The following is a 25,360-nucleotide window of genomic DNA, read 5'->3' on the forward strand; positions in this document are numbered from 1 at the left end:
ATGATTGTGTCGTGATCAACAATACACATTGATAATACAAAGAAATTTATAAATTTAGACACGGTAAGTAAAATGATGTTTGCTTCTTCTTCTTCTTTTAGGTTCATCATGTAAATTGTTTATTGGAAATCTTTTTGGTTTCTAGCAGAAGTCACATCATCCCATTGTACTTATGTTCCAAAATCCAAACATTTTACCAGATTCCCGGGTTTAATTTTCTCCACCTTTTAAGTACTCCTCCATGATAAACTAATGAGAAATTTGTTTTCTATTTGTTTTATTAGTTTACTAATTACATGAAAACAAAAAAAAAAAACAAAAAAAAAGTTAATTTGAAAGTTTTTTTGGCAAAAAAAAAAACTCTTTTTATCTTGTTATTGAAAAACTGTTGATGACTTTCAAAGTTTTTTATGAGTTTTTTAGCCCATGGGCCATGGCCTTGATGAGCTGAACATGATTTAAAGTTCTAAACCAAATACCGGTCTGACCGGTTTACACGACATTTGGAAAGTTACCGGTCTGAGTAGAAGAAATTGTCCCAATTGTTTTCTCGCGACGAAGATGGAGATGGAAAAATCCATGCCGAGCACTTACGTTGCAGGTATTCGACTGAAGACTATTCATATATTGAATTCTATATCTCCTTGTCTTCGATGTATATAACACATATCTGTTGTCGATCGAAATTTCAAAAATTAGCAGAGAAATTAAACGAAATCAGTAGATGATTGATTTCAGCTTTGATTGTGACTCTTTTGTATTTTATGAAACTTTGTTTATGTAGATTTTACTTACTTTTTTGTTTACTTAGATAGTTAAAAGTTCGATTTTTGTAGTAGATTTTGCAGGTTTTATCCAATTTTTTAGATTTTACTTTCTTGAGTTTTTTTTCTTAGTTGTTTCATAACTGTTTGATTCAGTTAATCACTAGACTTAATAAAAAGATGTGCAACAAATAGAAGTGGGCTTACATATTTAATATTTCACATAATCCACTTAATGTAAGTGATGAAGATACTAAGCAAATGTTCTAACTGTGAACTTTAGTTTCTTACACATCCAAGTGAGATACAAGATGAAGAAGACAAAGAGGAAGAAGAAGAAGAAGAGCCACTAAGTATTGGTGTTCCATGGAACAAATCCGAGAGATAGTTCTCCAAGTTATCAGGCTTAAAGCTCACCAGCATCTCTATGTTTCTCTCCTTACTCAGCGTTGGCAAGTACTTACCGTAAAACTCTCTGTATTCCGGTACTATTTTCTTTGCTATGGAAACTTTTAGCTCGTTCCTAAGTTTTGCATCTGTTATCACACATGATGATTGTTTCATATAAGCTTCTTCGAATACCGCGTGAAACCTCTTGAAATGTGTTTTGGCTTCCTCTGGTGATAGTCTGCTACTTGTTTTCTCTGGTAAAGATATGTATACATTGGCCCACGCTGCGATCTCATAGTTTGCAGCGTAGCTTCTGAGTTTTGCTTCGTGCTTTGTGAGCCAGTCGTCTCCGAGGAGGTTCCTGAGGTGTGTTGAACGAACGGTATCAACCACAAACTGAATGTTGTTCACTAGGAAGAGGTAAGAGAGGGAAACATCCTTGTAACTCTCTGCTTTGATGTCTAGTTTGCATAGGAAAATCAAGATGAGCCAAGCTAGATGGACCGAGACTGCGTGGTTGTTGTGTTCATCTTCTAAGATTGGAGCTGTGAAATAAGATTCTAGCATACGTGTGTTTTTCTTAAGTGGATGCTCTGCAAGAATCTCTGATAACACACGGCTGTATTCAGAAAGAGATGATATGAAACTCATGGTTGATCTAGTCAGCTTGTGAATCCCTCCTCCTGCAGTTAGTGCTTTAGAAGAATCCTTTTGTATTGTTGACTCAAATTCCATGAGACTTGTGTAGATTGAGTCCTTGAGTTTCTTCAGCGATGAGAGGACCAGAGTTTTAACAGCAGCTACTGAGTCAAAGTGGAATATCAGTTCTATGTCTGGTCTAAGGTCAGAGATTGCTGCATAGAGATCCATCAGCCTGAAGATCCTCTCTGGCGATGGTTTTTTCTCCGCAACGAGTTCTGGGAACTTGAAAAGATTGATTCCTGCTTCGTTCACTATCTCGTAAAAGCAAGACTCTCTTATTGTACTTGAAGCAGAGAAGACATGATCACATAGAAGTTTCTCTCCGCGGAGGAGTGTTATGACACCAATCTTTGCAGCTTTGATCCAGTTCTTGATCATATGCTCGAGCACGTCCCAGTCCATTCTGTTGAACCGGGAGATCTTGCACTTTTCGATACCAAGTAAGTGTAGCCCTTCATCTACAATTGACTTTCTGATCAACTTATAGCTCTTTATGCACTCTTTACCATATCCACAGCTGATCATAGTCTCTGCTATGACCTTGAGGTCTGACATCACAAGTGCTGCAGCTTTTTCGACCTTAGTGATCGTTTCACCAGCCTTCTTCAGCTCATCTTCTTCTTCATCATCAGAAGATTGCATAACATCTTCAAATTCTGAATTGCTTGAAATGGAGGAGTGACCAGAGACAGATTCAGGATCAAGTTGGTCTCGGTTTGAAGACAGAATCTGGAAGAACTCTTTTTCGAGCCTGGCCATAGCAATCTGCATCAGGTGCTGTGCAAGAACTAGCTTGGCAGATTTTGAGTGCTGAGAGATAAGAAAGTGCATGGCTCTGCGTAAGTCACGGATGCATCTGATGAATTCTTTGGCCTCTCTTCTGCTATGACTAAACAGAGAGATGATCTTTGTGTAGGATGGTGAGTTCGGATCCCATTTCTTGATGATTGATTCTGCGGCCTCAACGGTTTCCTCCATCATCGACTGAGAAAAAGTCTGGTTGAGAGGAGAAGCCGGGAGAGAAGTGAATGAAGGAAAAGAAGAAAGGAATGATTTAGGAGAAGAGGTAGAGAAATGAACAGACTTCGGTTTTTTCGACATTGATAAGATTTTACTACTTACTACTCTTCTTTCTGAATATGTTTAATGGAGTCACTTGTGTCTTCTAGTCTCTTGATTGTCTTTGTAAGGTACACTTCAACATTATATAGAGAGATAGTTTCTCAATGTATGAAACCAATGGCCAATACAAAGTTTTGACTGACTTTCTCTATTCATGCAAGTTTTTAATATTCAATATATAAGTAATGTTTCATGTAGTTTCATACTGGTGTAATAGTTGACCCAATACATTAGTTTTCTTTTGTGTTTAATCATTTCGATTCTTAATACTTCAAAATTTTCATCAAGTCATTAGATGGAAGAATATATTATAGTTATAGTGGCTTTGAGTCTATTGACTTAGCAAGAATTTCGAAATTCCGGTGATTTATGTTTATCTTAAGTAGGATATGATGTAGATGATTGACGGTTAGAGTGTTACTAAATTATGTGGTGTTGAACAATTCAAATGTTTTTTTTACTTGGAAATATTGAAACCATCATTATATATAACTATTAAGCTATTGTTTGACCAACAAGATCAAAGATACGCACTACCTCAGATATTATGTATTTTACACATGAATATATATAATGACATGATGACAAGGTTTGAAAATGAAATCTACGCATAAATATATATACAAATATTTTGCAGACACGAGTTCATTGAAAAAGAAAACTGTTTCTTGCTTACCAAAGTCAATTGTGTATCGATGTAAGCAAGTTCTGCAATAACGCTGACCAGCAATAAGCTATTCTACGTATAGCAACGACCACACACTTCATAACCAAACCTTACCAAACTAAGTGCATAGAAAAAGTTGTTATGTTTGAAAAATGCAAAGGTTTGGTCACTTGGATTTCGGCTCATATGCTTTATCTGTGTGACGAATTTGAAGAATATTCATCCTACAGAACCAAAAGAACTAAAAGGAACATTCAAAAGAATAGAGAATGTGTGAAAACAATTTGGCACAAGAGATTATGCGAAAGTCAACTCTTGCCCTATAAGACAAGTAATCACAAAGTCAAATTTCTCAAAATTTGTCTTTTTCTCAGAAATAAATTATAAACAACTGATGTTTACATATGTTCAACTTCAAATTTCAAACACGATTACTTAACAAAACTACGATAGTCTCTGATATATTGCGGATATATATCGCCAGCCCCCACCTCTTCATCTTGGTCTAACAAATCTTAGTGACCAACAAAGTGATTCACACAAGAGGACATATTTTGGTGTATCAATTCTTCTTCTTCTTCTTTTTGGTCAAAATGGTATTATCAATTCTTCAAAATCTCAGATTTTTTACCTAATGATTCTCTATTGGTGTGTAGGTTTCATATCTGTCAACTTATCTTGCAAATCACCGCATCACTTTCGTTTCTTTTAATATGATTTTTTCTCGGGTCAAACATATGTACGCAATTAAAAGTTTTCTAAGAAAGAATCACATTGCCTAGAGTTTACCACTGGTTGAGTAATATGCTAGAGAGAGTCATGTCGCTGCGCGATCGAGTTGGGTTTAGTTGATAAGCAATGAACTGCTCAAGGCAAGATCGAGTTGGAGTGAAGAGTAATGTATAGAGATCACTACCCTAACAAGCTAACCCTCAACTGAGTAATATAAAAGATGCTATGATCCAATAATATAACAATACTGTTTTTCTGAATCAATCTTTCATTAAGATGAGCTTTTAATATCTTTAACAAGGAAGGAAAACAAAGCAAAAACTCACACGAGCTCAAATTCAAACACAAAAATTGATGTGATCAAGATAAAAGCTTACACCTTAATAGCATACTTCCTTATTGGAAAGTACATTTCTTTCTTCTTCTCCCTCTCTGTCTTCAACGATGCCTATTCAAATCAGCCAGCAATTATTCCATTCAGTACAATAAAACACAGGATTTGTTCATCACTTCTCAATATCAATCTGAATCACACTAAAGAATATACAAATACCTGATGCTTAGTGAGTCTCCTCCTGATGGCTCTAGTCTTCTTGGGACGAAGATCAAGAGGCAAAAGCTTCTTGTTCTTGTATGCCTCTCTCAAAGCAGACTTTTGTTTCTGTGAGATCACTGTCAACACCTGAGCAATCGACTTCCTCACCACCTTGCTGAAATCAACATAAAACATAACCCATTTGAGATCAATGTGATTAAAAACCAGTGACCGAACAATCCAACAGTGATATAACTAAGCAAGTAAGCTACTTTATCTATCTATAGAGGATAATGATAGGACCTAGGATACAAAAATTACACTAAACAACTTGCAAAACATAAGCAGAACTTAGGTAATAATATATGTCCATAACAACACATAAACATAATTAAACCTAGCTAAATATGATTACTACATAACCCTGACTAACCACTAACACCAGCAAGATCATAAACAAAGCTATGAAGAATTCAGAATCCAAAAAAAAAAAGAGTTAACCAAAATCAGAAAAATGTAACATTTGATCACACAAAGTGTGTATAGAGGAAACACATACATCTTAGAGAGCTTATTAGGAGCACCTCCAGTGACCTTAGCGACACGAAGGAGAGCAAGCTCTGCCTTAAATTCCTTCAACTGACCCGAAAGATCAGCTTTTGATTTCTCCCTCAGCTCATGAACCTTGATTCTCGCTGTTCAGATTCCATTTCACAATATAAAATCAAATCTCATAACCTAAACGTACGAAATTGTGTGTTAACAGAGGAAAAAGTTTGAGAATTTAGGCTTACCCATTGCGTCTTCGAGCTCTCTCTAGCGTCCCTTTACTCTTTTGCGGTGTTGTTATAAGAGATTAGAAACCCTAGAGAAAAATGAAGAAGAAGACGGCTAAGAGTTAATAATCAGATTTTAGGTTATATTTGGGCTTTGACTGTGAGTATAAAACCCAACACACATCTAATGGGCTGAGTTTTATATCTTATGGGCCAGGGATTATAAAATCCTAGTAGTGAAATCTTGTACCAAAATCATTTATTAATGCAAGAAAATACTAAAAAAGTGAATAGAGAGTTGTATAATTAGACACGCGCCGATTGAACTGTTATTTTTTGTTTTTGAAGGAGAATTATTTGATTTCAAATATAATAATAACATAATTTAGCTTTTCAGAATAAATTTCTTCTCTTTTCTTTTTCTTTTTGACATGTCTAATTAGATTGTGAATGAAGGAGTAATCTTAGAAGAAGTTTTGGTTAAAGACGTTATCGTAATCAATAATGTGATGGAAAAGTGTAATTATGAGTCGCGTAATGAACCAACCATACATTTGTCAACAAGTTGATACAAAGACATAAATGCATGTTTATCCATCCCCAAGTTCAATATTCAAAGACTAAATTATGAGCATTTCATAATGACTCAGTATGCCATTTGGTCAAATGAAAAACCAAGCCGGTCAAGCACCAACGGCTGAAACATTCATATTCAAATATGAAAAGTAAAATCTTGGACTCGTTCAATGTTTCTGGTGACGTCATCTACTACGAGGAAAATATCCCAACCAAAACGCAGCGTAATTGCATGGTCCCCTGTTTTTTTGGGGTCGCTTTATTCCTCTGTGACTCCTCTCTTTTCATCTTCTATAAATCAGACAACAACTAACTCTTTCCCTCTCGCTCTCCGCATAAATCCCTTTGAAACAAGATCATATCTTAACTTTGTATAAAAACAGGACAAAAAAACAGAGGATCATGGTTATGTATGAAGAGGTTAGTGTCTTTATATATGTTTCCAAGCTCATGTAGAGCTCTGTGACTGTAGAAAAGTGATAGTTATTCCTTTCTTTTTTTGATCCTATAATCTCGATCTAGCAGAATCATTCTATTAGGTCTAATGCAAGTGTGTGTGTTTTTTCTTTTGGCAGGATTTTGTGTTGAACTCACGAGGCATGAAGTTGTTCACTTGTGTATGGAAACCAGTGAAGCAAGAACCAAAGGCATTGCTCTTCCTCTGCCATGGCTACGCTATGGAGTCCAGCATCACCATGAACAGTTCAGTCAGATATTAAAATATTTACTAACGTTGATCAAATTGTTATTATATTTAGTTATGTACTAACGACATAACGAATTATATGGGATTAATCAGGCGCAGCCACGAGGTTAGCCAATGCCGGTTTTGCCGTATATGGAATGGACTATGAAGGACATGGAAAATCTGAGGGTCTAAATGGTTACATCAGTAACTTTGATGATCTCGTTGATGATGTCTCTAATCATTATTCTACAATTTGTGGTAATTCTCTTAGAAACCCCTTAATTTGATATGTGTTTAGATTTTCATTAATATACTAAAAGAAATGGTAAAAATAATTTGTAGAGAGGGAAGAGAACAAGGGGAAGATGAGGTTCCTACTTGGAGAATCCATGGGAGGAGCAGTTGTGTTGCTCTTAGCCAGAAAGAAGCCTGATTTTTGGGACGGTGCCGTTTTGGTAGCACCCATGTGTAAGGTTAGTAATCTCTTTTTTCAGTTAATTATTTTTAGTTATCTTTAGTCTTGCATTATTTATTGGTGTTTTAAGAACCCAAAATTATTTCATAGTTTTCATTTAATTTCAATGATGGTTTAAGAATCAGATAAAAAGTCCAAATCAAAAACGAAAAATAGTTTCTTAAAGTGGGACTAATCCATATTTTTCAATAATGTTCTCTACTTATTGGATTGGTAATAAATGCCCTTAGATAATACAGAAAAATGGTTCAATCACTCTTCATTAGTCATTTGTCTCATAGTTTCTATATATACACAACTACTTGTTACAACCAAATACCAGTATATATACCACTAATTAAACAAGTAATCAAAACTCAATTATCGAAATGATTATATCAACTACCGAAAGTCCCACAGAGATAATCAAAATGTTTTGTTTATCAACTAATACAATGAATGTTGTTATGGACAGTTAGCAGACGAGATAAAGCCACATCCAGTAGTGATCTCAATCCTTATCAAGTTAGCCAAGTTTATTCCAACGTGGAAAATAGTTCCAGGAAATGATATTATTGACATTGCAATTAAAGAACCTCACATCAGAAATCAGGTGAGTGATACTGATCTAAGACGCCAAATTTTACTTGTAATATCAGCTTGTTATTAACCATATATACATATGATTTATGTGAATTTTACAGGTGAGGGAGAACAAGTATTGCTATAAAGGCCGGCCTCGCCTCAACACCGCCTACCAACTCTTGTTGGTTAGCTTAGATCTTGAGAAGAATCTTCACCAGGTTCTAATTTTTTTAGACATATTTATGGATATGTATATTTGGTTATATAATGAAGAAAACATTTTACAAACCTTGTTTATTAATTAGTTATATATATATGGCTTTTGAACTAGGTATCAATTCCTTTCATTGTTCTTCACGGAGAAGATGATAAAGTGACGGATAAAAGCATAAGCAAAATGTTATACGAAGTGGCTTCAAGCTCGGACAAGACATTCAAGCTGTACCCCAAAATGTGGCATGCTTTGTTGTATGGGGAAACTAATGAAAATTCAGAAATTGTGTTTGGTGATATCATAAACTGGTTGGAAGATAGAGCCACAGATTCGAACGGAGGGTTAGAGAGTCAGCTAAAACATAAGCATGATGGATTCTTGAAGCATAAATAAGTGAACGATAGCATTGTTTATGTACCCTTTTTTTTGCAGCGGTTTATGTACTTGTGTAGTCCTATATTTTTTTTTTTGGCAAACTTGTAGTCCTATACTTTACCTACGAAGTTACTTGTGAAATAAGTAGTGAAGTATTTTATATTTACGGAAAATCTCTAATCCGTAGCACAACAACTCATTAACAAACCTCAAAAACCACAGAAATTTGTAGATAGCACAGATTCAAGGTCTATGCATAGTTAACCGATTTAATTACTTTTGGACCAAAAATTCAATAAATGTGACGCCGTAGTTCTGAAACCATTTACAAATTTAGAGAAACTAACAATAAAAAATATATTTGACACCACATATTTTTTTAGAGAAATTGACTAATAAAGCCAGAAACATTTGCTCACATCATGACTATTCTAAGTTGTAATTTTGAAATTTAATTTAAAAGAACCACTAACCATTTAACAATTTCGGCGGAAAGGTATCAAACTCGGCTAAAATAGAAGTGAAAGTTTAATGCATGAATATGCTACGAAATTGTGCCAGTTTGCTATATTGTAATTTGTAAATGGATTCATGTAATTTGCCCATGTGCACTTATGGAATATGGTAAGTACATTAACGACTTTTTGTCAAATAGAATGATCTTATCCATATGAACTTAACTACTTTTCTAATTATATAACTCAAAAGTCAAAACTATTTCACTGACTACACTTATCCTATCTTAAATTCCATGTACACTTTTCGGAAACTACTTGTTTGATTTACTAATTAGTGTTCGAGAGTTAGGAATTAATTTAAAAAATTTCGTAAGGTAGGGTATATTTTGTATTATTTTGAAAGTTGAAGGGGTGAAATGAAAACAAAGAAGGGGAAAGTCATGTATATTATTAAGTTGTCAGGGTCAAACGATCAAGCAGAACTCTACAATTCTTCTATATACTTTCTCAACTCTTGTCTCCAAGATTGCATGAGAGAAAAAAAAAAAGTGATTGAAATCAATCTCTTGTGACGTAATGGTTAGTTGATTAACAATCTCTTTTTCTTAGATTAGGTTTAAACCTAAAAGTGTATTTTTTCTTTCAAATTTCTCGTAATGAATTGGTTTTGGTGTGCAGGCGATTGAAACAGAGGACATCAAGTACGAAGAGGTGTGTATTTATATATGTATGCAACGCATATATAGAAAAGGCTGGCGATTGATTGATGATTATATATTTATGTGCAGAGTTTCATAAAGAACACTCGAGGATTTAAGTTGTTCACATGCAGATGGCTACCAACAAACAGAGAGCCAAGGGCTTTAGTTTTCCTTTGCCATGGATATGGCATGGAATGCAGTATCACCATGAATAGTTGAGATCAACCCACTTCACAAATTCTATATATTATAATTTTTTTATTTTTTTTTACATTTTTACATCTAGCTTTTATCTGAGACAAGGAAATAGCTAATACCGCTTAATTAATCTGGTCTAAGATCCAATTCTTAGTTACCACAACAATAAAAAAATAAAATAACGTTCAAGGTGAATATGATTGGATTAGGTACTGCTAGAAGGCTTGTGAAGGCAGGATTTGCGGTATATGGAATGGATTATGAAGGACATGGAAAATCTGATGGGCTTAGCGCTTATATCTCAAACTTTGATCGTCTTGTTGATGATGTCTCAACTCACTACACAGCTATTTGCGGTAACGTTGACTTTGTGATGGTAAAAGTCAACTTATTGATTGATATTTTTGTGTGACAAAAAAACGTTGTAATGGAAAAAACTATATAATTGGTGAATCCATATGAATTTTCTTGGTCGAACGTGCGATGATGCAAGCAGCTGATAATGAATATCTTGAAAGTTGTTTTTCTATTTGACATATACTTAATTATCTCTTGGAATGCAAAATTGAAATAGAGAGGGAAGAAAACAAGTGGAAGATGAGGTTTATGTTAGGAGAGTCAATGGGAGGAGCAGTTGTTTTGTTGCTAGGCAGGAAGAACCCTGACTTTTGGGATGGAGCTATCTTGGTCGCTCCAATGTGTAAGGTATTTCACTATTTCTCATCTTCTTAAAAGTTTTTAGTTACCTAATATATATTATTGTTAGGCTCGTTAATTTATAATATGTAATTGAAATTAAACAATAACTAACCGAATATCTATACACATTTTCTATACTACGAGTAAAATAAGTCGAGCAGAAATAAATCGTGTGGTAGCTAAAAAACTAATGGCAAACTTTGTTCGGAGGTAAACTCTTATGTCATGAGCAAGATGTAGTTTTACCCACTATTCTACAAGAAACAATCAAATGGAAAAGTCTCAGTTGTCACATGGATATATGATCATTGCAAATTATGACTATGTTGTAGCTGGCCTTTATTCATACACAAAGAAGAAACATATGTATAATTATAAAAATCAAGTGTTTGGAATTTGTTGTAGCTGGCTTAGAATAATGAGAGATCATGTTGTAGTTGATTTGAAACTCAGTCAACTTTTTTTTTTTAATCATTATATACCGTTTCGAATCCGTTAAAGTATCAATCCAAATTACTAGATTTTAGAAATGATAGTTTATCTATCATTGATATCCATGTTTATAGTATCTACATATGTAGTCAGCTATGCAACTAATAATGCGTATTTTCTTATATAATAGGTAATTTTATAGAGTGATGTAAATTAAATGCATATAAATGAAACATTTGTTTGTCAGTGAAGAAATATTGTAAATGTGGAATATATATACATTTGTCACAGATCGCAGAAGAAATGAAGCCAAGTCCTTTTGTTATTTCGATATTAACAAAGCTTATTTCGATTATACCCAAATGGAAAATCATTCCTAGTCAAGATATCATCGAGATTTCATATAAAGAGCCAGAAATTAGAAAACAGGTATGTTTCTATATAACATTTAGTAATCAAAAATGATTAGTTTATCAAAAATCTGTGTAAGAAACTGATCAATATGCTTGATTTAATTTTTGTACATTTTGCTATATACGACTAATTAAGGTTAGAGAAAATCCTTTATGCTCGAAAGGACGACCACGCTTGAAAACTGCGTATGAGCTCTTAAGGATCAGCAACGACTTGGAGAAGAGACTTCAAGAGGTAAATTATAAGTGATTACATATATATATATATATCCAAGATTTCCATAAATGCATATGATATTCAGATTGGACTCAAATAGTGGTAATTAAGATTCTAACGTTAGATTTTTTTTGTCTCTGTAAAATATAAATCATCCGATCGAGAACTAATGCACATAATGATGATAATAGGTTTCATTGCCGTTTTTGGTATTACACGGAGATGATGATAAAGTAACAGATAAAGCAGTGAGCCAAGAACTGTACAAGGTTGCGTTGAGCGCTGACAAGACCTTAAAGTTGTACCCTGGGATGTGGCACGGTTTGCTCACCGGCGAGACACCAGAGAACATCGAAATTGTCTTTGCCGACGTCATCAGTTGGTTGGAAAAAAGAAGTGATTATGGAAATGATAGGTTTGAGTCAGAGCTTAAACAGCGTAATGATCGTTTAAATTTCAAGAAATAGTCGTTTGACTTATTTTTTACACATAAAAGTGTTTTAATGAAATTCTGGTGTTTTGCATTTTGATGTTTAACGTTGCTATTGTGAATTGTACTATATATTTTAAGAAAACTTATACTATAGTCCAATAATATTTCCTAAATAGTCCAACAAAATAAAGAAAAAGTTTTCATCATCTAGTATGATTTTAAAATGAGATTTGATATAACATAGCCAATAAGACTCCAGAGGAAACTCTCTGATTCGGCTTGGTTTGGCTAATGTTTTTAGACGCAACGATTTACTTAGATCTAGAACCATCAGATTAACAACATAAAACAACTTTAAGCTTTCGAGAAACGGAAAACCACAAAGATTCTTAGCAAAGAATTCATCAATGTAAAGAACATTGTCTAAAATATTTTGGTATAGAGGTGAAAACTCATAATCTTGGGAAGCTTGTATCGAGCTAGGGTTTTGTTTATCGTATCAGCCTTCAGTCCCCTATACAAAGTTCCTGGTCCATCAAAGTATATGTAAGGTGTGTCAGACCATACATGCCTCCATCGTGTGGACAAGACTGAAGTTCTGATAGCTAAATTGGTCGGAAGAGAGGAGAGGATTTGTTGGAGGATCACATCAGGAAGCGAGCTGATTGAGTCTATATTTTCACTTGCATCTCTTGCTAGTTTGACATCTCTGTAGTGATGATGAGCGTAGCAGTCACCGGCGGTGGCACCGTCTCCGTTTCCGCCGTCGTCTGCCTCTGCCATTACGTTATCAACCACCGATTGTAAACCTAGATATTTGTTTGCAATGACATAGCTTTTTGAGTTTTTGGGTTTATCACAAAGCCCAGCTATATATATCCAAAATATTTTAAAAAGCCCATTACTAAACACGCACAACTTTTTTCTTGTCCGGAACTCAAAATATGTATGTACTTAACAACTTAATCTGTGAAAAAAAAAAAAAAAAAATGTACTACCAACTTAGTCATGTTGATGTGATCATCTTCTTCTTGGATTGATATTACTAGTTGCAGAAAGTGACAATTTGATCTATTAGAAAATAATTGCTTATACTACACATTTGTTTTCTTTCGTAACAGATTGGTGGGATCTTTAAGAATGTATCGTCATGATTCTGATTTTATAGAAGAACAACTTTATTTAAGATGTGCTTACATATTCTGCGAAAAAACCGGCATGTTGAATGGTTTTAGTCTCTCTGAACCGACAACAAGTTTTGTAATTTTTAATTTTATCTTACAGTCGTCACTTGAATCTTGATCGCCAATTTTTACATACTTGAGAAGAAAAATATTTAAAAAGCCAACCGATTTATTCGTCAAAGCCTCAAAGGCTACAGATTTTTTTAGCCAACGAGCAAATGATATGCACACGCGGATATGGGGGATCCAAAAATTAAAATATTTGTTGGTGTAACTTTGAAGCATTGACTTAAAAAATAGTGGTTTTATCATATGAAATTAAACACTTAAAAATTTTTGTGGAAGTTGATACGGGATCACAATTTTACAAAAACAAATAGTTAGTCAACGGAGTATAACTTAGTTTTACGTCTAATATTGTTAGAGTTGACATTTTATAACATGTTAAGTAGTAGAAATTGTAGATTTGACTTTCTAGATTCTTCATTTGATGGTTCTTATGATCGTTCGTTTATAAATTTGTACTACAGAAACGATTAATCTAACATTATTTTACGATGAAGAACTAAAATTTGAACATATAGTGTCACTAGGAAAAAAGATTGATTTTCACCTTAACATCTCCAAACGTAGTAAGTAGATGTGAGTTTGATTTGCTAAATCCTAAATGAAAAAAAACTAACAAAACACAGTCAAACGTGAAAGAATTTTTGAGGGGGTGTTTCTGATAAATTTACGACTTAAGGTACTAGTTTAATGTTATTTTGAAAGTTTAGGGGGTGGTTTTGAAACGTCGCCAAACTTGAATTGCCACTTGTCAGGGAATATTTTATCATTTTAAAAAGAAGTAACAAAAAAAACGTGTTGCCGTGTAGAGGGGTGCGAGGAGAATCTGTTAAATCGTCGCTATCAAACAAGAAACGGTGTCGCATTATCGTATAGTCCTCTTCCTCAAAATCCTACCCAATATAAACAGAGCCGTACAACAAAAAACTCGATATCTTATCAAAAACTCGCTCTCCATCCAACAAAACCCGAAGAAAGAGAGATTCAGACTCAAATCTCTCAGTAGGAATGGTTAGTTACGTTAAGATCAAATACTCTCTGGTTTATATCTCTGTCAGACCATATCTGAAAATGTTTTAAATTTGTTCTTCTTATGTAACGAATTGGGGTATTTGGTATGCAGGCAAGTGAAACAGAGAACATCAAGTATGAAGAGGTATCTGTTTTATATTTTTTATATATAAATGAATGTATACATGTAGATAGAGAAATCTGGTTTTTGATTGGTGGCTATTTATTTATGTATGCAGAGTTTCATCAAGAACACTCGAGGAATGAAACTGTTCACGTGCAAATGGGTACCAGCAAAGCAAGAGCCAAAGGCTTTAGTCTTTATTTGCCATGGATATGCAATGGAATGTAGCATCACCATGAACAGTTGAGATACTTCAGCCAACTTCATGATTTCTTATGTATTCATCAAAGATAATAGATTTGTTAACAATTTTATTGATGTATATATGATTGGATCAGGTACTGCGAGGAGGCTGGTGAAAGCAGGATTTGCGGTATATGGAATTGATTACGAAGGGCATGGAAAATCTGATGGGCTTAGTGCTTATGTCCCAAACTTTGACCATCTCGTTGATGATGTCTCTACTCACTACACAAGCATTTGCGGTAATGTTGACTTTTATTTGTGGGGGTTAAAAGTGAAATATTGACTTTTTAGACCTAGACTATATCTTTTGAAGACACTGTCAAAACCGCTTTTTTTTTTACTCATTCAGATAATTTTGATCAAATAAAGAATATTTTCTTTTCGAAATTATCTATCATGTCATCATGATGCTTTTTGTTGGATGGAAGCAACCCATACATAATTGAGTGTCTTTTGTCTGACTTTATCAAAAAAGTATTGCCTGATGTTTGTTTATTATTGTGTGTGGTTGGAATAATTAGAGAAAGAAGAGAATAAAGGGAAGATGAGGTTCTTGTTAGGAGAATCAATGGGAGGAGCAGTGCTTTTGTTGTTACACAGAAAGAAGCCTCAGTTTTGGGATGGGGCTGTCTTGGTTGCTCCAATGTGTAAGGTATATGTTCATTCTCTCATGCATCTTTTCATATCCAAATGTTTATTATGGGTCATTGCAATATCGTTTAGGTGATGTTTTTTTCATACGTAAAATTTGTTTTGTTTAAAAAAGATAAGTTCAAACTTTTTAGTGGGAAAAAGTGAGAGTTACATATGCAAATAATTATTTTTTAAAAATATAGAAAGTAGAACCAGTATGCATTACCAGCCTGGCTTGTATTTTATAGGGGGGATTATTAGGGAAAGAATCTAAATTTATGCTTTTCTTTATTTTTAAGAAATATATATTCACATATATAGAAATAATTAGCCAGACTGGTTCATATATTATAAGAGGGAAGTTTGAATATGATTAAAACAGTATTATTTTGGTGTGATGCAACTTTTTGCCCACTCAATTCGAAAGGAACAAACATATATTATGTGCCAAAATGTTGGTTGTCAATTTTTCAAACTGGTCATCATGATGTGAAAGATGCTGAATTATTAGTATAGCAACTGGTTAGGTAATTATTGAGGAGACTCAGACTTTATTTACATAATATCAATTTATCTTAACTAATCTTGTATAATTATTATAGGCATCCCACTAAGTTTGTGAAGTAATTATGGTATGGATAATGCTAAAAGCATATTATCATAAAAAAATAAATCTAGGGTGTAAATAAAATTTATTAACATGTGGCGTGATTAATAAATTTTTCTGATGTCACAGATTGCTGAAGAAATGAAACCAAGCCCTTTGGTAATTTCGATATTGGCCAAACTTAGTGGAGTGATACCTTCGTGGAAAATCATCCCTGGCCAAGATATCATTGAGACTGCTTTTAAGCAGCCAGAAATCAGGAAACAGGTGTTTTCACTTTTTTAGCAAGACATTCTAATTCATATATATGTCTAATTCAAAACATATAGGTAATGATAAAGTGAATTAATGATTATAGGTTAGGGAAAATCCCTACTGCTACAAGGGACGTCCACGTTTGAAGACTGCTTATGAGCTTTTGAGGGTTAGCACCGATCTCGAGAAGAGGCTTAATGAGGTATTCATTGATCATTTCATTACTTAAGAAGACGATAATTTATGAAAGAGGTTAGTCATGTGAGTAATTTCACGTAATGGAGCAGGTTTCATTACCGTTCATAGTTTTGCACGGTGAAGACGATAAAGTCACAGATAAAGCGGTGAGTCGACAACTGTATGAAGTTGCATCTAGTTCGGACAAGACTTTCAAGTTGTACCCTGGGATGTGGCATGGTTTACTCTATGGAGAGACACCAGAGAATATCGAGACTGTTTTTGCTGACATCATTGGCTGGTTGGATAAGAAAGTTGCTGATGAAAGTGGAGGCTTTGAATCCGAGCTTAAACGTAAAAATGATGGTATTCCTTTGAAAGGGTAGTTATCACTTTAACATAAACAAATAAAGGATAGTTAAAATCTGTTTGTCTGTTTGTTTTTCTCTCTTTTCCTGAATTCTGTTTATGTTAATTAGTTGTTACCATGTTTGTCACTCTCTGACTTAGTGTAATACTATTTAATAATTTATGGATTTGATTTCACAAGAAAATATTTGAAAGAAATTGTTTGATTATGTGTGGACGTGTACAAAATATGGTTAAGAGACGATCCATAAGTCAACAAGGTGCATGAGACATTCTTTGACACGAGTAGAATATTGGCACTTCTAGTATTGGTTCCGTTATCGAACAAAACCATCTTTACATGCATTTGTTAGTAAGTAGCAAATCATTAGCTAATCAAAATAAGAAAATATAGGATCAGTTGAATTTCTAACTCAACTAAAGCAAATAAACAACAACTCCACTCCATTCTCACCACCTTAAACCAAATTCTCCAATGCCTCTTTATATAAACTCATTACACCTTCCATCAATAAACATCAAACACAAACCAAAGACAACTTGAGTAACCAAACCAAAGACTAAAAATGGCCAAAGCTCTTCACATAACCATCTTTCTCTTCCTCATATCCTCCAATCTCCTCGCATTTATCAACTCCGCCAGACTTCTTGACGAGATCCAACCTCAGCCTCAGTTAGTCCCTACCGGCCAAATCCCCACTGTGGCTCCAACCGAAGCTGAGGAGGAGGATGGAACCGATGACAACCCAGGACTAGCAACCACAACCACAACTGCATCAGCAGTTACAGTCCCAGCCGGTCCAGCAGAGGCTACAGAGCCATTACTAGAGTTCTTTATGCATGACGTGCTAGGCGGATCTCACCCATCAGCTCGTGTGGTTACAGGTATAGTAGCTCAAACTGAAGTGAACGGAATACCATTCTCAAAGGCCAGTAACAGCATTTTCCCGGTTGACAATGGAGTCCCACTGGTCAACTCAAACAACATCAACAGTGTCATTAACCCAAACACAGCTCCACTTCTCACCGGACTTGGCGGTGCTCAAACCTCCACCGTCATCCAAAACACTAACGGAAATTCCAACGATGCCCTTAGCGCCAACAGTCTCCCTTTTGTAACTGCCGGGAACCTTCCTCCCGGTGCTGCCCTCCAGCATCTCATGTTCGGAACCATAACCGTTGTAGATGATGAGCTAACCGAAAGCCACGAGCTTGGCTCAGCCGTTATAGGGAGAGCTCAAGGCTTTTACTTGGCCAGTTCCCTGGACGGAACAAGTCAGACTCTTTCTCTGACTGTATTGCTACATGGTGAGCATGACCAGCATGACACTTTAGACGATGCCATTAGTTTCTTTGGGGTTCACAGAACCGCCTCTCATGCCTCCCAGATCGCGGTTATAGGCGGGACCGGGAAGTTTGAACACGCCAAAGGGTATGCCATAGTGGAAACTCTGCATAACCAGGACAACCAGCATATCACTGATGGTCAAGACACCATCCTCCATTTCAGTGTATACCTTACCTACAAAGCTTGAAGAGAAAATGAGTGTTAAAACAAGAAATGATTGCTTTTTTATATGTTCTTGCTCACTAGCTTCCGCTTGGGGCCTTTTTCCTTTGTTGCGCAAATTTGATTTCTAAAGAAATTTATTTAAATGAGACTGTTTCAATCAAAATCTTGTTTCATTCACACAAAAAACTTTGTTGAAACACTTTGACAAATGGGTACAAGTCACACAATAAGCTTTTGAAGCAATGTGACTGACTTGCTAAGAGGCCAATCCTAGACCTGACAAAGAAACTATTTGTATACAAAACTTTCTCAAATGCTATACATCTCCCTTTGATGATGCAAGCCAAATGCAACCACTACTCTGTTTCTATTCTCAATCAAAATGTAAGAATGCAATGTGAAACGAAAAAAGAATGAAAAGAATCACTCTATATACCCTACATGAAGCTGACAACCTCAGACAACAACTCATCCACTATCATACTTTCTAATTCACAAACCACTGACTCATCATCAGCTTCGAGTTCTAACCACTCATCAATGTCTATGACTGGCACTTTGGCCAATGATTTTTTCTTGGATCGCTTCTCTTGCCTAGAAAGTACTTTCCAGAGTTCTTGTTTCAGTCCACATGTGCTTAGCGCAGTGCCTAGCCTCCTAGAAACGGGTTTCTTCCATGTTGGTGTAGCTGAAAAGGATTCTAGAATCTCTACAAGACTTGAATTGACTCTGTCAAACAAAATCTTTCTGTCAGATCTTTTCCAAGATGTCTCTGTGTAATACTTCTTCTCCAGTTTCTCGAAGATCTTGGGGGTGATGACTAAATCCCGTTTGCCAGGAACGCAATTCTTGTCCCCAAGTAAAACTTCAGCCAAGATATCATCAATGTAAGAAGAATCCCTGCTTTCTTGGGTATCCAAGAACCCAATTGGTTCACTTTCCTTGCTTTCTTTGATTGCAGAATCAAGTGCAGACTCCTCATCGCTTGATACTTCCATCCCACTCCCATCTGAATAACTCTCAGATTCAGATTTCAGGGTTTCCAGCTGATTCTCTAGACCTAATGAGATTAACACAAGTAGTTTATTAAAGTTTTTTACATTGCATGCAACAACAAATATTTTTACAGCTACAAAACTTGTTCCTTACTTAGAAAATTGGGATAAGGAAGATCTTCACTGTCGTCTAAAATATCTTCACTATCGTCTAAGTTATCTTCATAAAACATTGGCTCCAGAACAGAAACAGGACTAGGTTGATGAGCATCTTCCGAATTCGTCTGACATTCCGGAGATCCATGGGAGCAATCTACTGACTCAGCATTTATATCCTGCGGTTTAGTAAACATCAACATAAGCTTCAAGAGTTCAGTAATATGCATAACATAAGAAGTTGCGAGGGGGCAATATGACTCAAAACGGAATGCTAAATATGTCAGTTAAGGAACACAAGGTAAAGGAAACAATTAGAAATGCTCTGATTCCTCCATACAGTCAAACTTTGGAATGGTTATAATGAGATCAATGAAGTTACCTTGGAAATGAAACCAGAAGAAGATAAATCCCTGAACTTCACATCTGCTGCAACTCTGTCCCTAGAAGTACTAACCACCAAACTGGATTTAACTTCTCTCACAACTCTCTCCTTCTTCTGATCACAAAGTTTCTTCATTTCCTTTGGTTTCTCCTCCTGAAAGGAAAGGTCTTTCCCTTTCTTCCTATCTCCTAAACGAGAACCACTACTGAAACCAAGAGGAGTGAAATATCTCAGAGAATTCTCTTCCTTGCCAAATTTGTGTTTCAGAGGATCAATACTTGTTGTGTGAAGATGTCTCAGCTTTGACTTGAAGTTTTGCTGATCATATCTCCTACCAAAAATCCTATGAGGAGGCTTAGCTAGTGCATCAATTATACCCTTGGAAGCCAACAAATTCGGTTTCTGGAGATAAACTCGACAAAGTTGCTTCGTTGGAATCACTGTGAAACCAGAATTAGACTCCTTTTGGTTAAACCGTTTTGGTGGTTGATTCTGTTTCTCAACAACTCTCAGCTTATCTTGAAAGAGTCCATTAAAACGCATCGATCTCTCAAAGACAGAGGAGGATCTAATTTCCTTAGACTCCATTTCTTTTGAGACCTCTACTCTTCGAGAATAACCAGAAATGAAGTAATCTGCAGAAAGATGATAGCTTTATGAAATAACAAATCAGAGAAATGTCAACAAGTTCAATCTAGGAGTAACAAATCAAGAGCAACCCAGAAAATAAAAAAATCAAACCTTTATCATCAAAAGATTCGCCGATCCAAATCTGGGAAAAAAGAACCTTTTTAACGAGAAAATTTGAAGGATAATTAGATTTGACTTCCAATAATGAAAACTGAAAAATGGAAACTTTGCTTAAAATTTTAGGTAAACGAGATTTGATTGAAAGAGAGAAAGAAACAAACCTGTGTCACAAACAATCACACTTGTTCAAATTGTTGAAGAGAAGAAGGAAATCGACGTCAAAGTTGGTCAGTTACACGAAATCTTTGGCAATTTAACAATAAAATTCGTCTGTTTATTTAATTTAAAAGAGTCCAATAATTTTGGCATGGGACCGTTATATAATATGATACATCATACATGCAAAGAATATGAAAACGACGTACGTTCTCACTTGGATTCTTATTCAATTTCCCAAAAGTTTAAACGACAACAAACCATTTCTTAGGCTATCATATATAATTTAAGTCAGATTTATTATATGCAGATTTATTATTTTTAGATTTTGTTTTATTTTAATTTATGTGGTACAGTCACCTGAAGAATGACCCGCTTTCTCCAATCTGCTAGAAGATGACCCGCTTTCTCCAATCTGCTAGAAGATCTTGGAGTCTTACGCGTTTCTTTCTCCCTTTTCTCGCTTTCCCTTATCTCTCGCTCATGTAATGTTAGAGCGGACTGCTTAACTCGCTCTTCTAGATTTTTATTTTCTGAAGTTACCTTTGTAAATACTTTTCCTCTTAATTGGGTAACCAATTATGGAGTTTCTTTTTAATTAATGTATGGTTGAAAGAAAAAAAAAATATTTTGTTTTATTTGGAAACTGAATAATAGAACCACATAGATAATTTGACCCAAAACAGAAGAAGATAGAATAGACAAAAATGAGAAACCTACATATTGAAAAGTCACTAAAAAGACAACTATATCATTGCTCATATATGCATTTTAAACTTAGATTTAATTTAGGGATTATTCACTAAGATCTGATTACAATTATATCTTATTACCTTAGTATACAAAATTATCTATTATGAAAATTCAATGGATTGCATTGACTTTGTTCTGATGACAATTACAATCATAAAATTGAATAATATAAACCGATTAGGTTAAAAATTTACAAGAAAAGAATAAGAAATTACAAAAATATGTATTTGGAAACAAGTAAAAAACTAAAACTAAAATAGACTAATATTTTCTTCTAATTTCATTTCCAAAAATCATAATCATAGCAGAAAATATAATAGCTTATCAAATATACTCCACAACATATTTGTTCACCTTTGGTTTTCGAAGATTTTTCAAATCATAAAACAGACCAAAAAACACTCATGGAGGAGAGTCTTAGACCAGAGATAAAAATTCCAATGCTTGTAATGACTGTTATTAAAGGAAATTGAACTGATTTCTCTAAAGAATAATATGATTTTCATTTCTTATAAAAAACAGCTTACAGAAGAAATACATGATCCAGGCTCGAACAAGCCTGAAGCCAACAAGCCTTGAGAATTTCATGTCATAGATCACTTACTTGCTAGTTTCACAAGATGTTTTGTTCAAAACCCGAAACGGTAATTGCCACTTCATATTTTATTCTTTCCACCATGTGAAACTGCAACCAAGTCTTCAACTTTCACTGGTTTATGCAGCTGCAGACAAACCATTGTTCTCCATCAAGTTAGGAACAGAAAAACTTATGAGCTAAGCCAACAAGAGATGGATGGAACTATACACTCACCGCTTCTGCAATGCTAAACCAATGAAAAGAGCGAAAGAAAGTATCGTCCTTTGAAGGAAGACTATCGTGATTCCAGTATGTCAGGTTATTGAATTTCGCCTTCACTTCCCAACACTGGTTATCTTCTGTGGGCATAGAAGCTTTTCTCTTTCCATTAGCATTCAAGTTACTCGCTTGTCTAAGCACAAAGCCTGAACATGTCAAACACAAACGAATTGTCAATAACCAAAACATAAAATTCTTCAACACCATAATGATACCAATAGTAGCAGATTCTTCAGGACATGTCAAAACTCTCTAACTAAAATCTCCATCAACAGGAATGTGTAACATTCATCCAATCATACTTTGATAAACATCCGTAAGAAATCAAAAGTTTGCAACTTTTTCTCAGTAAGAAAAAAAAGGTACCAGAATAGCCACTAGGGAGTGAGATAGTTGCTCCCTGCAACTTCCTTCCTCTGAAATGAGCTTCTTCCGTTTTTACTCCATCGATTTCAACATCTACAAATTCAACAGCTTTCCACATTAATCTCACTATAGAATACAACACATAAGTGAAAACCAGAAATACATAAACATACAAGTGTTGTTTGTTACCGCTAGATTTAGGCTTGAAATAGTGGGAAACTTCAACAGGACCATCAAATCTAATGCAGCAAGGGAGCTGGTGAACTTGACTGCTGAGATCCACAATGGAGTTTTCATCTGCAGCAGCTCTAAAGTCTATGGTTCCCATCAGAGCCCACTTGTATCAATTCCTCAGATTCCTTCTATACCATAATTAGCCAAAGTTAACAATTTGGACAATGGTTAAATCCCAAACCCATAAAACACTAGTCAAATTGGTATGAGCAATCGTCTTATAACAGTAGAAAATAACCTAATCTACCAAAATTTGATTCTCTGTTATATCAATCCATAAAGTATCAATTTTGCTACCTCGAAGATCATAGTCAAATGAACCCAGGAGAGAAATATCCCTCCAGTCCCAGATTTTGAGTTTTAGTTCGAACAAAACTCGAAAATTTGGTGACGAGAATTAAACTCTACCAATACAGAAGAGTAGAGAAGAAGAAGCAAATAAAACGGAAATCACAAAATGCCAAACACAAGTCTTACATTACAAAATCAAGCAAAAGCGCACGACGGAGATTGAGAGAATTGGTCTCTGAGAGAAAACTGCTAATTTGTGGTTTTCCCAAGGTGGGTTCTAAAATGGTCTGAATGTTTGATTTTTTTTTTTTTTTCACTGAATGTTTGATTATATTTACTTATATTTATACTGAAACAATTTAAATTATTTCTCTTAAACACATTTTTTTTTTATGGTTAGTGTTTTTCTTGATAGATTATTGTACTTCATTTTCGGACATCCAGGCTTGTAAAAAAAAGCATGCATAAGTTTTTATATAATCATGTTTTACGGGTCAATTACCAAACTTGAGTTTCTCTTGATGATTTCTACTGGTAATGGTTGACATATAAGAAGAAAGATAGTGCAGGATCCATCACTGGACTGGAGATAATCATTAATCACAATCTCCTTTTACACGTGATCACTCTACTAGTCACTAAAACCTGAATCCATTTACTAATGAGAGTAATGGCTTAGTCAATATGGTTACTACCTCTAGAGAATTTGAAATTTTAATCACTTGAATTGAACATAAGATCATTTATTCTTGTAATATCAATGTCAGAGATTGGATCTATAGGCCTGTCTTCACCTTCCTCCATCCCAGCAGCAAATTCACCAGGTTCTCTACTGTACTCATCTGCCATACCAAACAAACAAACATAACTAGAATTATCATCCTAAGCAAACTCCCAAAACCACGCCCTGCAGATCCAACATTTCGAAGCATTCTAGCTCTAGCTATTGTAATGACACAGCGAGCACTTACTTGAGAAAACAGATTTTTAGGAAACAATTTCTCATATCTCCAATAACATCAGATGAGAGGAAATTAAAGAGCGGTGCGGGCACTCACCAAACAAGGTATTGAGAGAGGTTGGGGGTGGAGTGGCGATGAAGTTGAGACCAATGTAAAAAGCCAAAGCTAACATCAGAGTCACCATCAAATACGTTGGCATAGCCAATACCCAATACCTACTAGGGTAGTAATGGATTCCTATAGACTCCAACAACTTATCTGGAACATATGCCCATACCAAGAAGATGACTGTGGCAACAACAGTCGATATCGATCCTACGAAACCGTACACCTCTGAGGGTTTAGGTCCATGCACTTCTGATGCTCTAAATGAAGATGACCTTCTACTGTCTGTATCTTGGAAACCAGGCTTTTGCTTATTTCTCTTCGAGAAGCTTAAAACTCGTCTTGGACTACTCACTGAATGAGCTTCTTCAATGTTTTGGTCAAAGGAAGAGACTGAGAAATGAAAGAAAGATAATCAGTTGTTGGTTTTTCTCTCCTTGTCTGCTGTAACTAGATATCAATTATGAAGATTGTAAATAGATTCTGTACAGATCAAGATAGACCAATTTGAAGGACTACATATAAACGAATTAAAATGAAAACTTTATTAACCTCACTTAGTGGAAGCTAATGAGGACGATATTGAAACTAATCACCTAACGAAACATGATTGAAAACATTAATCTAGACCAGTTAAATAGCGTCTCCATCAAAACTAAAGACTAATGGTAGAAGATTCAAATCCATCACGTTCTAGTGAGATTCAAGGGGTTATCAATGAAAAGATCGTACCTTTAGCCGGAGACATGGCTCGAAATGATTCTTCACACTAGAAATCTGTCTCAGGAAAACGAAAATCAGTTAAGGATCGGACAAAAGAAATGTAGGGAGATATCGAGAGACAGATTGCAGAATCGAGACACGAACCTGGAGAGGTGAAGCAGCTGAGACTCAAACTACTTTGTTGGGCCTCGAATGGGCCTTTAACCACAATCATCATCTAACCCAGTAAGATTTGGATCGAATATAATAATCCTCCATAAGTGACAAGAATTTCATTTTTTTGTTTGCACTTTTCACAAAAAAAGAAAGAAA

General features: G+C 35.1%; 11 protein-coding genes and 1 non-coding gene across 24 annotated transcripts; 5 read left to right on the forward strand and 7 right to left on the reverse strand.

Annotated features, from left to right (window-relative positions):
* The first annotated feature begins 461 nt into the window (after nt 1-461).
* Nucleotides 462-3,128, forward strand: AT2G39375 (uncharacterized protein). 3 transcript variants are annotated; one of them, NM_001336770.1, is made up of 3 exons: nt 522-601; nt 1,048-2,695; nt 2,773-3,117. In NM_001336770.1, the coding sequence occupies exon 2, from the start codon at nt 2,350-2,352 to the stop codon at nt 2,536-2,538; it is 189 nt and encodes a 62-aa protein (NP_001323672.1). In that variant the 5' UTR covers nt 522-601; nt 1,048-2,349; the 3' UTR covers nt 2,539-2,695; nt 2,773-3,117. The 3 variants fall into 3 exon arrangements, with proteins under 3 accessions (NP_001323671.1, NP_001323672.1, NP_001323673.1); NM_001336769.1 differs by having other exon boundaries at nt 462-601; nt 1,048-3,125; NM_001336771.1 differs by lacking the exon at nt 522-601 and having other exon boundaries at nt 1,088-2,695; nt 2,773-3,128.
* Nucleotides 954-3,031, reverse strand: EXO70H2 (exocyst subunit exo70 family protein H2). The gene has a single exon (NM_129495.2). It carries the CDS (start codon nt 2,955-2,957, stop codon nt 1,044-1,046), a length of 1,914 nt encoding a protein of 637 aa, NP_181470.1. The 5' UTR covers nt 2,958-3,031; the 3' UTR covers nt 954-1,043.
* Nucleotides 3,129-4,501: 1,373 nt separating the features above from the next.
* AT2G39390 (Ribosomal L29 family protein) lies at nt 4,502-5,826 on the reverse strand. Its single transcript, NM_129496.3, has 4 exons — nt 5,707-5,826; nt 5,472-5,607; nt 4,931-5,087; nt 4,502-4,825 (listed from the first exon to the last, which is right to left on the reverse strand). The coding sequence occupies exons 1-4, from the start codon at nt 5,708-5,710 to the stop codon at nt 4,751-4,753; spliced, it is 372 nt and encodes a 123-aa protein (NP_181471.1). The 5' UTR covers nt 5,711-5,826; the 3' UTR covers nt 4,502-4,750.
* A 733-nt stretch (nt 5,827-6,559) lies between these two features.
* On the forward strand, nt 6,560-8,949 carry AT2G39400 (alpha/beta-Hydrolases superfamily protein). Of its 2 annotated transcripts, NM_129497.4 has the most exons (7): nt 6,560-6,684; nt 6,840-6,966; nt 7,064-7,210; nt 7,295-7,425; nt 7,882-8,019; nt 8,111-8,209; nt 8,323-8,949. In NM_129497.4, the coding sequence occupies exons 1-7, from the start codon at nt 6,667-6,669 to the stop codon at nt 8,596-8,598; spliced, it is 936 nt and encodes a 311-aa protein (NP_565903.1). In that variant the 5' UTR covers nt 6,560-6,666; the 3' UTR covers nt 8,599-8,949. The 2 variants fall into 2 exon arrangements, with proteins under 2 accessions (NP_565903.1, NP_001323929.1); NM_001336772.1 differs by having other exon boundaries at nt 8,111-8,749.
* A 567-nt stretch (nt 8,950-9,516) lies between these two features.
* AT2G39410 (alpha/beta-Hydrolases superfamily protein) lies at nt 9,517-12,311 on the forward strand. 2 transcript variants are annotated; one of them, NM_179985.2, is made up of 8 exons: nt 9,517-9,617; nt 9,717-9,749; nt 9,827-9,953; nt 10,147-10,293; nt 10,512-10,642; nt 11,360-11,497; nt 11,618-11,716; nt 11,890-12,311. In NM_179985.2, the coding sequence occupies exons 1-8, from the start codon at nt 9,615-9,617 to the stop codon at nt 12,163-12,165; spliced, it is 954 nt and encodes a 317-aa protein (NP_850316.1). In that variant the 5' UTR covers nt 9,517-9,614; the 3' UTR covers nt 12,166-12,311. The 2 variants fall into 2 exon arrangements, with proteins under 2 accessions (NP_850316.1, NP_001318383.1); NM_001336773.1 differs by having other exon boundaries at nt 10,147-10,642; nt 11,890-12,144.
* Nucleotides 12,312-12,554: 243 nt separating this feature from the next.
* On the reverse strand, nt 12,555-12,962 carry AT2G39415 (F-box family protein; the record flags this gene model as incomplete). The annotated part of the gene is made up of 1 exon (NM_201910.2): nt 12,555-12,962. Exon 1 carries the CDS (start codon nt 12,912-12,914, stop codon nt 12,555-12,557), a length of 360 nt encoding a protein of 119 aa, NP_973639.1. The 5' UTR covers nt 12,915-12,962.
* Nucleotides 12,963-14,194: 1,232 nt separating this feature from the next.
* Nucleotides 14,195-17,168, forward strand: AT2G39420 (alpha/beta-Hydrolases superfamily protein). Its single transcript, NM_129500.4, has 8 exons — nt 14,195-14,392; nt 14,505-14,537; nt 14,632-14,758; nt 14,855-15,001; nt 15,284-15,414; nt 16,132-16,269; nt 16,361-16,459; nt 16,545-17,168. Exons 1-8 carry the CDS (start codon nt 14,390-14,392, stop codon nt 16,818-16,820), a joined length of 954 nt encoding a protein of 317 aa, NP_181474.2. The 5' UTR covers nt 14,195-14,389; the 3' UTR covers nt 16,821-17,168.
* A 79-nt stretch (nt 17,169-17,247) lies between these two features.
* AT2G09045 lies at nt 17,248-18,403 on the reverse strand. Its single transcript, NR_140458.1, has one exon — nt 17,248-17,389.
* Nucleotides 17,295-18,479, forward strand: AT2G39430 (Disease resistance-responsive (dirigent-like protein) family protein). Its single transcript, NM_129501.3, has one exon. It carries the CDS (start codon nt 17,370-17,372, stop codon nt 18,336-18,338), a length of 969 nt encoding a protein of 322 aa, NP_181475.1. The 5' UTR covers nt 17,295-17,369; the 3' UTR covers nt 18,339-18,479.
* Nucleotides 18,362-20,981, reverse strand: TRM18 (Phosphatidylinositol N-acetyglucosaminlytransferase subunit P-like protein; the record flags this gene model as incomplete). 6 transcript variants are annotated; one of them, NM_001202783.1, is made up of 5 exons in its annotated part: nt 20,764-20,889; nt 19,850-20,487; nt 19,466-19,646; nt 18,801-19,376; nt 18,362-18,440 (listed from the first exon to the last, which is right to left on the reverse strand). In NM_001202783.1, exons 2-5 carry the CDS (start codon nt 20,438-20,440, stop codon nt 18,394-18,396), a joined length of 1,395 nt encoding a protein of 464 aa, NP_001189712.1. In that variant the 5' UTR covers nt 20,441-20,487; nt 20,764-20,889. The 6 variants fall into 6 exon arrangements, with proteins under 6 accessions (NP_001189712.1, NP_001324861.1, NP_001324860.1 ...); NM_001125004.5 differs by lacking the exon at nt 18,362-18,440 and adding an exon at nt 20,594-20,639 and having other exon boundaries at nt 18,666-19,376; nt 20,764-20,981; NM_001336776.1 differs by lacking the exon at nt 18,362-18,440 and adding an exon at nt 20,594-20,624 and having other exon boundaries at nt 18,754-19,376; nt 20,764-20,972.
* Nucleotides 20,982-21,777: 796 nt separating this feature from the next.
* Nucleotides 21,778-23,576, reverse strand: AT2G39440 (ribonuclease H2 subunit C-like protein). Of its 2 annotated transcripts, none has more exons than NM_129502.7 (5): nt 23,445-23,576; nt 22,923-23,095; nt 22,734-22,826; nt 22,323-22,513; nt 21,778-22,233 (listed from the first exon to the last, which is right to left on the reverse strand). In NM_129502.7, exons 2-5 carry the CDS (start codon nt 23,059-23,061, stop codon nt 22,168-22,170), a joined length of 489 nt encoding a protein of 162 aa, NP_181476.2. In that variant the 5' UTR covers nt 23,062-23,095; nt 23,445-23,576; the 3' UTR covers nt 21,778-22,167. The 2 variants fall into 2 exon arrangements, with proteins under 2 accessions (NP_181476.2, NP_001323596.1); NM_001336778.1 differs by having other exon boundaries at nt 21,803-22,233; nt 23,265-23,576.
* Nucleotides 23,577-23,726: 150 nt separating this feature from the next.
* AT2G39445 (Phosphatidylinositol N-acetylglucosaminyltransferase, GPI19/PIG-P subunit) lies at nt 23,727-25,222 on the reverse strand (the record flags this gene model as incomplete). Of its 3 annotated transcripts, NM_001336780.1 has the most annotated exons (4): nt 25,193-25,222; nt 25,058-25,102; nt 24,317-24,718; nt 23,973-24,100 (listed from the first exon to the last, which is right to left on the reverse strand). In NM_001336780.1, exons 2-4 carry the CDS (start codon nt 25,071-25,073, stop codon nt 23,973-23,975), a joined length of 546 nt encoding a protein of 181 aa, NP_001323980.1. In that variant the 5' UTR covers nt 25,074-25,102; nt 25,193-25,222. The 3 variants fall into 3 exon arrangements, with proteins under 3 accessions (NP_001118477.4, NP_001323979.1, NP_001323980.1); NM_001125005.5 differs by having other exon boundaries at nt 23,727-24,100; nt 25,058-25,194; NM_001336779.1 differs by having other exon boundaries at nt 23,727-24,718; nt 25,058-25,194.
* Between the last annotated feature and the right edge of the window lie 138 nt (nt 25,223-25,360).

The sequence above is a fragment of the Arabidopsis thaliana genome, chromosome 2 (genome assembly GCF_000001735.4).
Source record: "Arabidopsis thaliana chromosome 2, partial sequence".
Lineage (NCBI taxonomy): Eukaryota > Viridiplantae > Streptophyta > Magnoliopsida > Brassicales > Brassicaceae > Arabidopsis > Arabidopsis thaliana.

What these genes read in the sequence shown, in the direction of transcription:
- AT2G39375 (NM_001336769.1), top strand. Translation starts at nt 2,350, where the DNA reads ATGCACTCTTTACCATATCCACAGCTGATCATAGTCTCTGCTATGACC.
- EXO70H2 (NM_129495.2), bottom strand. Translation starts at nt 2,957, where the DNA reads ATGTCGAAAAAACCGAAGTCTGTTCATTTCTCTACCTCTTCTCCTAAA.
- AT2G39390 (NM_129496.3), bottom strand. An exon ending in CCTAATAAGCTCTCTAAGAT is followed by an intron (nt 5,088 to 5,471) that starts GTATGTGTTTCC and finishes TGTTGATTTCAG; the next exon opens with CAAGGTGGTGAGGAAGTCGA. An exon ending in GGAGACTCACTAAGCATCAG is followed by an intron (nt 4,826 to 4,930) that starts GTATTTGTATAT and finishes TGATTTGAATAG; the next exon opens with GCATCGTTGAAGACAGAGAG.
- AT2G39400 (NM_129497.4), top strand. An exon ending in TCATTATTCTACAATTTGTG is followed by an intron (nt 7,211 to 7,294) that starts GTAATTCTCTTA and finishes AATAATTTGTAG; the next exon opens with AGAGGGAAGAGAACAAGGGG. An exon ending in TGGTAGCACCCATGTGTAAG is followed by an intron (nt 7,426 to 7,881) that starts GTTAGTAATCTC and finishes TGTTATGGACAG; the next exon opens with TTAGCAGACGAGATAAAGCC.
- AT2G39410 (NM_179985.2), top strand. An exon ending in TCACTACACAGCTATTTGCG is followed by an intron (nt 10,294 to 10,511) that starts GTAACGTTGACT and finishes AAATTGAAATAG; the next exon opens with AGAGGGAAGAAAACAAGTGG. An exon ending in TGGAGAAGAGACTTCAAGAG is followed by an intron (nt 11,717 to 11,889) that starts GTAAATTATAAG and finishes TGATGATAATAG; the next exon opens with GTTTCATTGCCGTTTTTGGT.
- AT2G39420 (NM_129500.4), top strand. An exon ending in TCACTACACAAGCATTTGCG is followed by an intron (nt 15,002 to 15,283) that starts GTAATGTTGACT and finishes TGGAATAATTAG; the next exon opens with AGAAAGAAGAGAATAAAGGG. An exon ending in AGCCAGAAATCAGGAAACAG is followed by an intron (nt 16,270 to 16,360) that starts GTGTTTTCACTT and finishes TAATGATTATAG; the next exon opens with GTTAGGGAAAATCCCTACTG.
- AT2G39430 (NM_129501.3), top strand. Translation starts at nt 17,370, where the DNA reads ATGGCCAAAGCTCTTCACATAACCATCTTTCTCTTCCTCATATCCTCC.
- AT2G39440 (NM_129502.7), bottom strand. Translation starts at nt 23,061, where the DNA reads ATGGGAACCATAGACTTTAGAGCTGCTGCAGATGAAAACTCCATTGTG. An exon ending in TTTCAAGCCTAAATCTAGCG is followed by an intron (nt 22,827 to 22,922) that starts GTAACAAACAAC and finishes TTGAATTTGTAG; the next exon opens with ATGTTGAAATCGATGGAGTA. An exon ending in GGTTTAGCATTGCAGAAGCG is followed by an intron (nt 22,234 to 22,322) that starts GTGAGTGTATAG and finishes GTTTGTCTGCAG; the next exon opens with CTGCATAAACCAGTGAAAGT.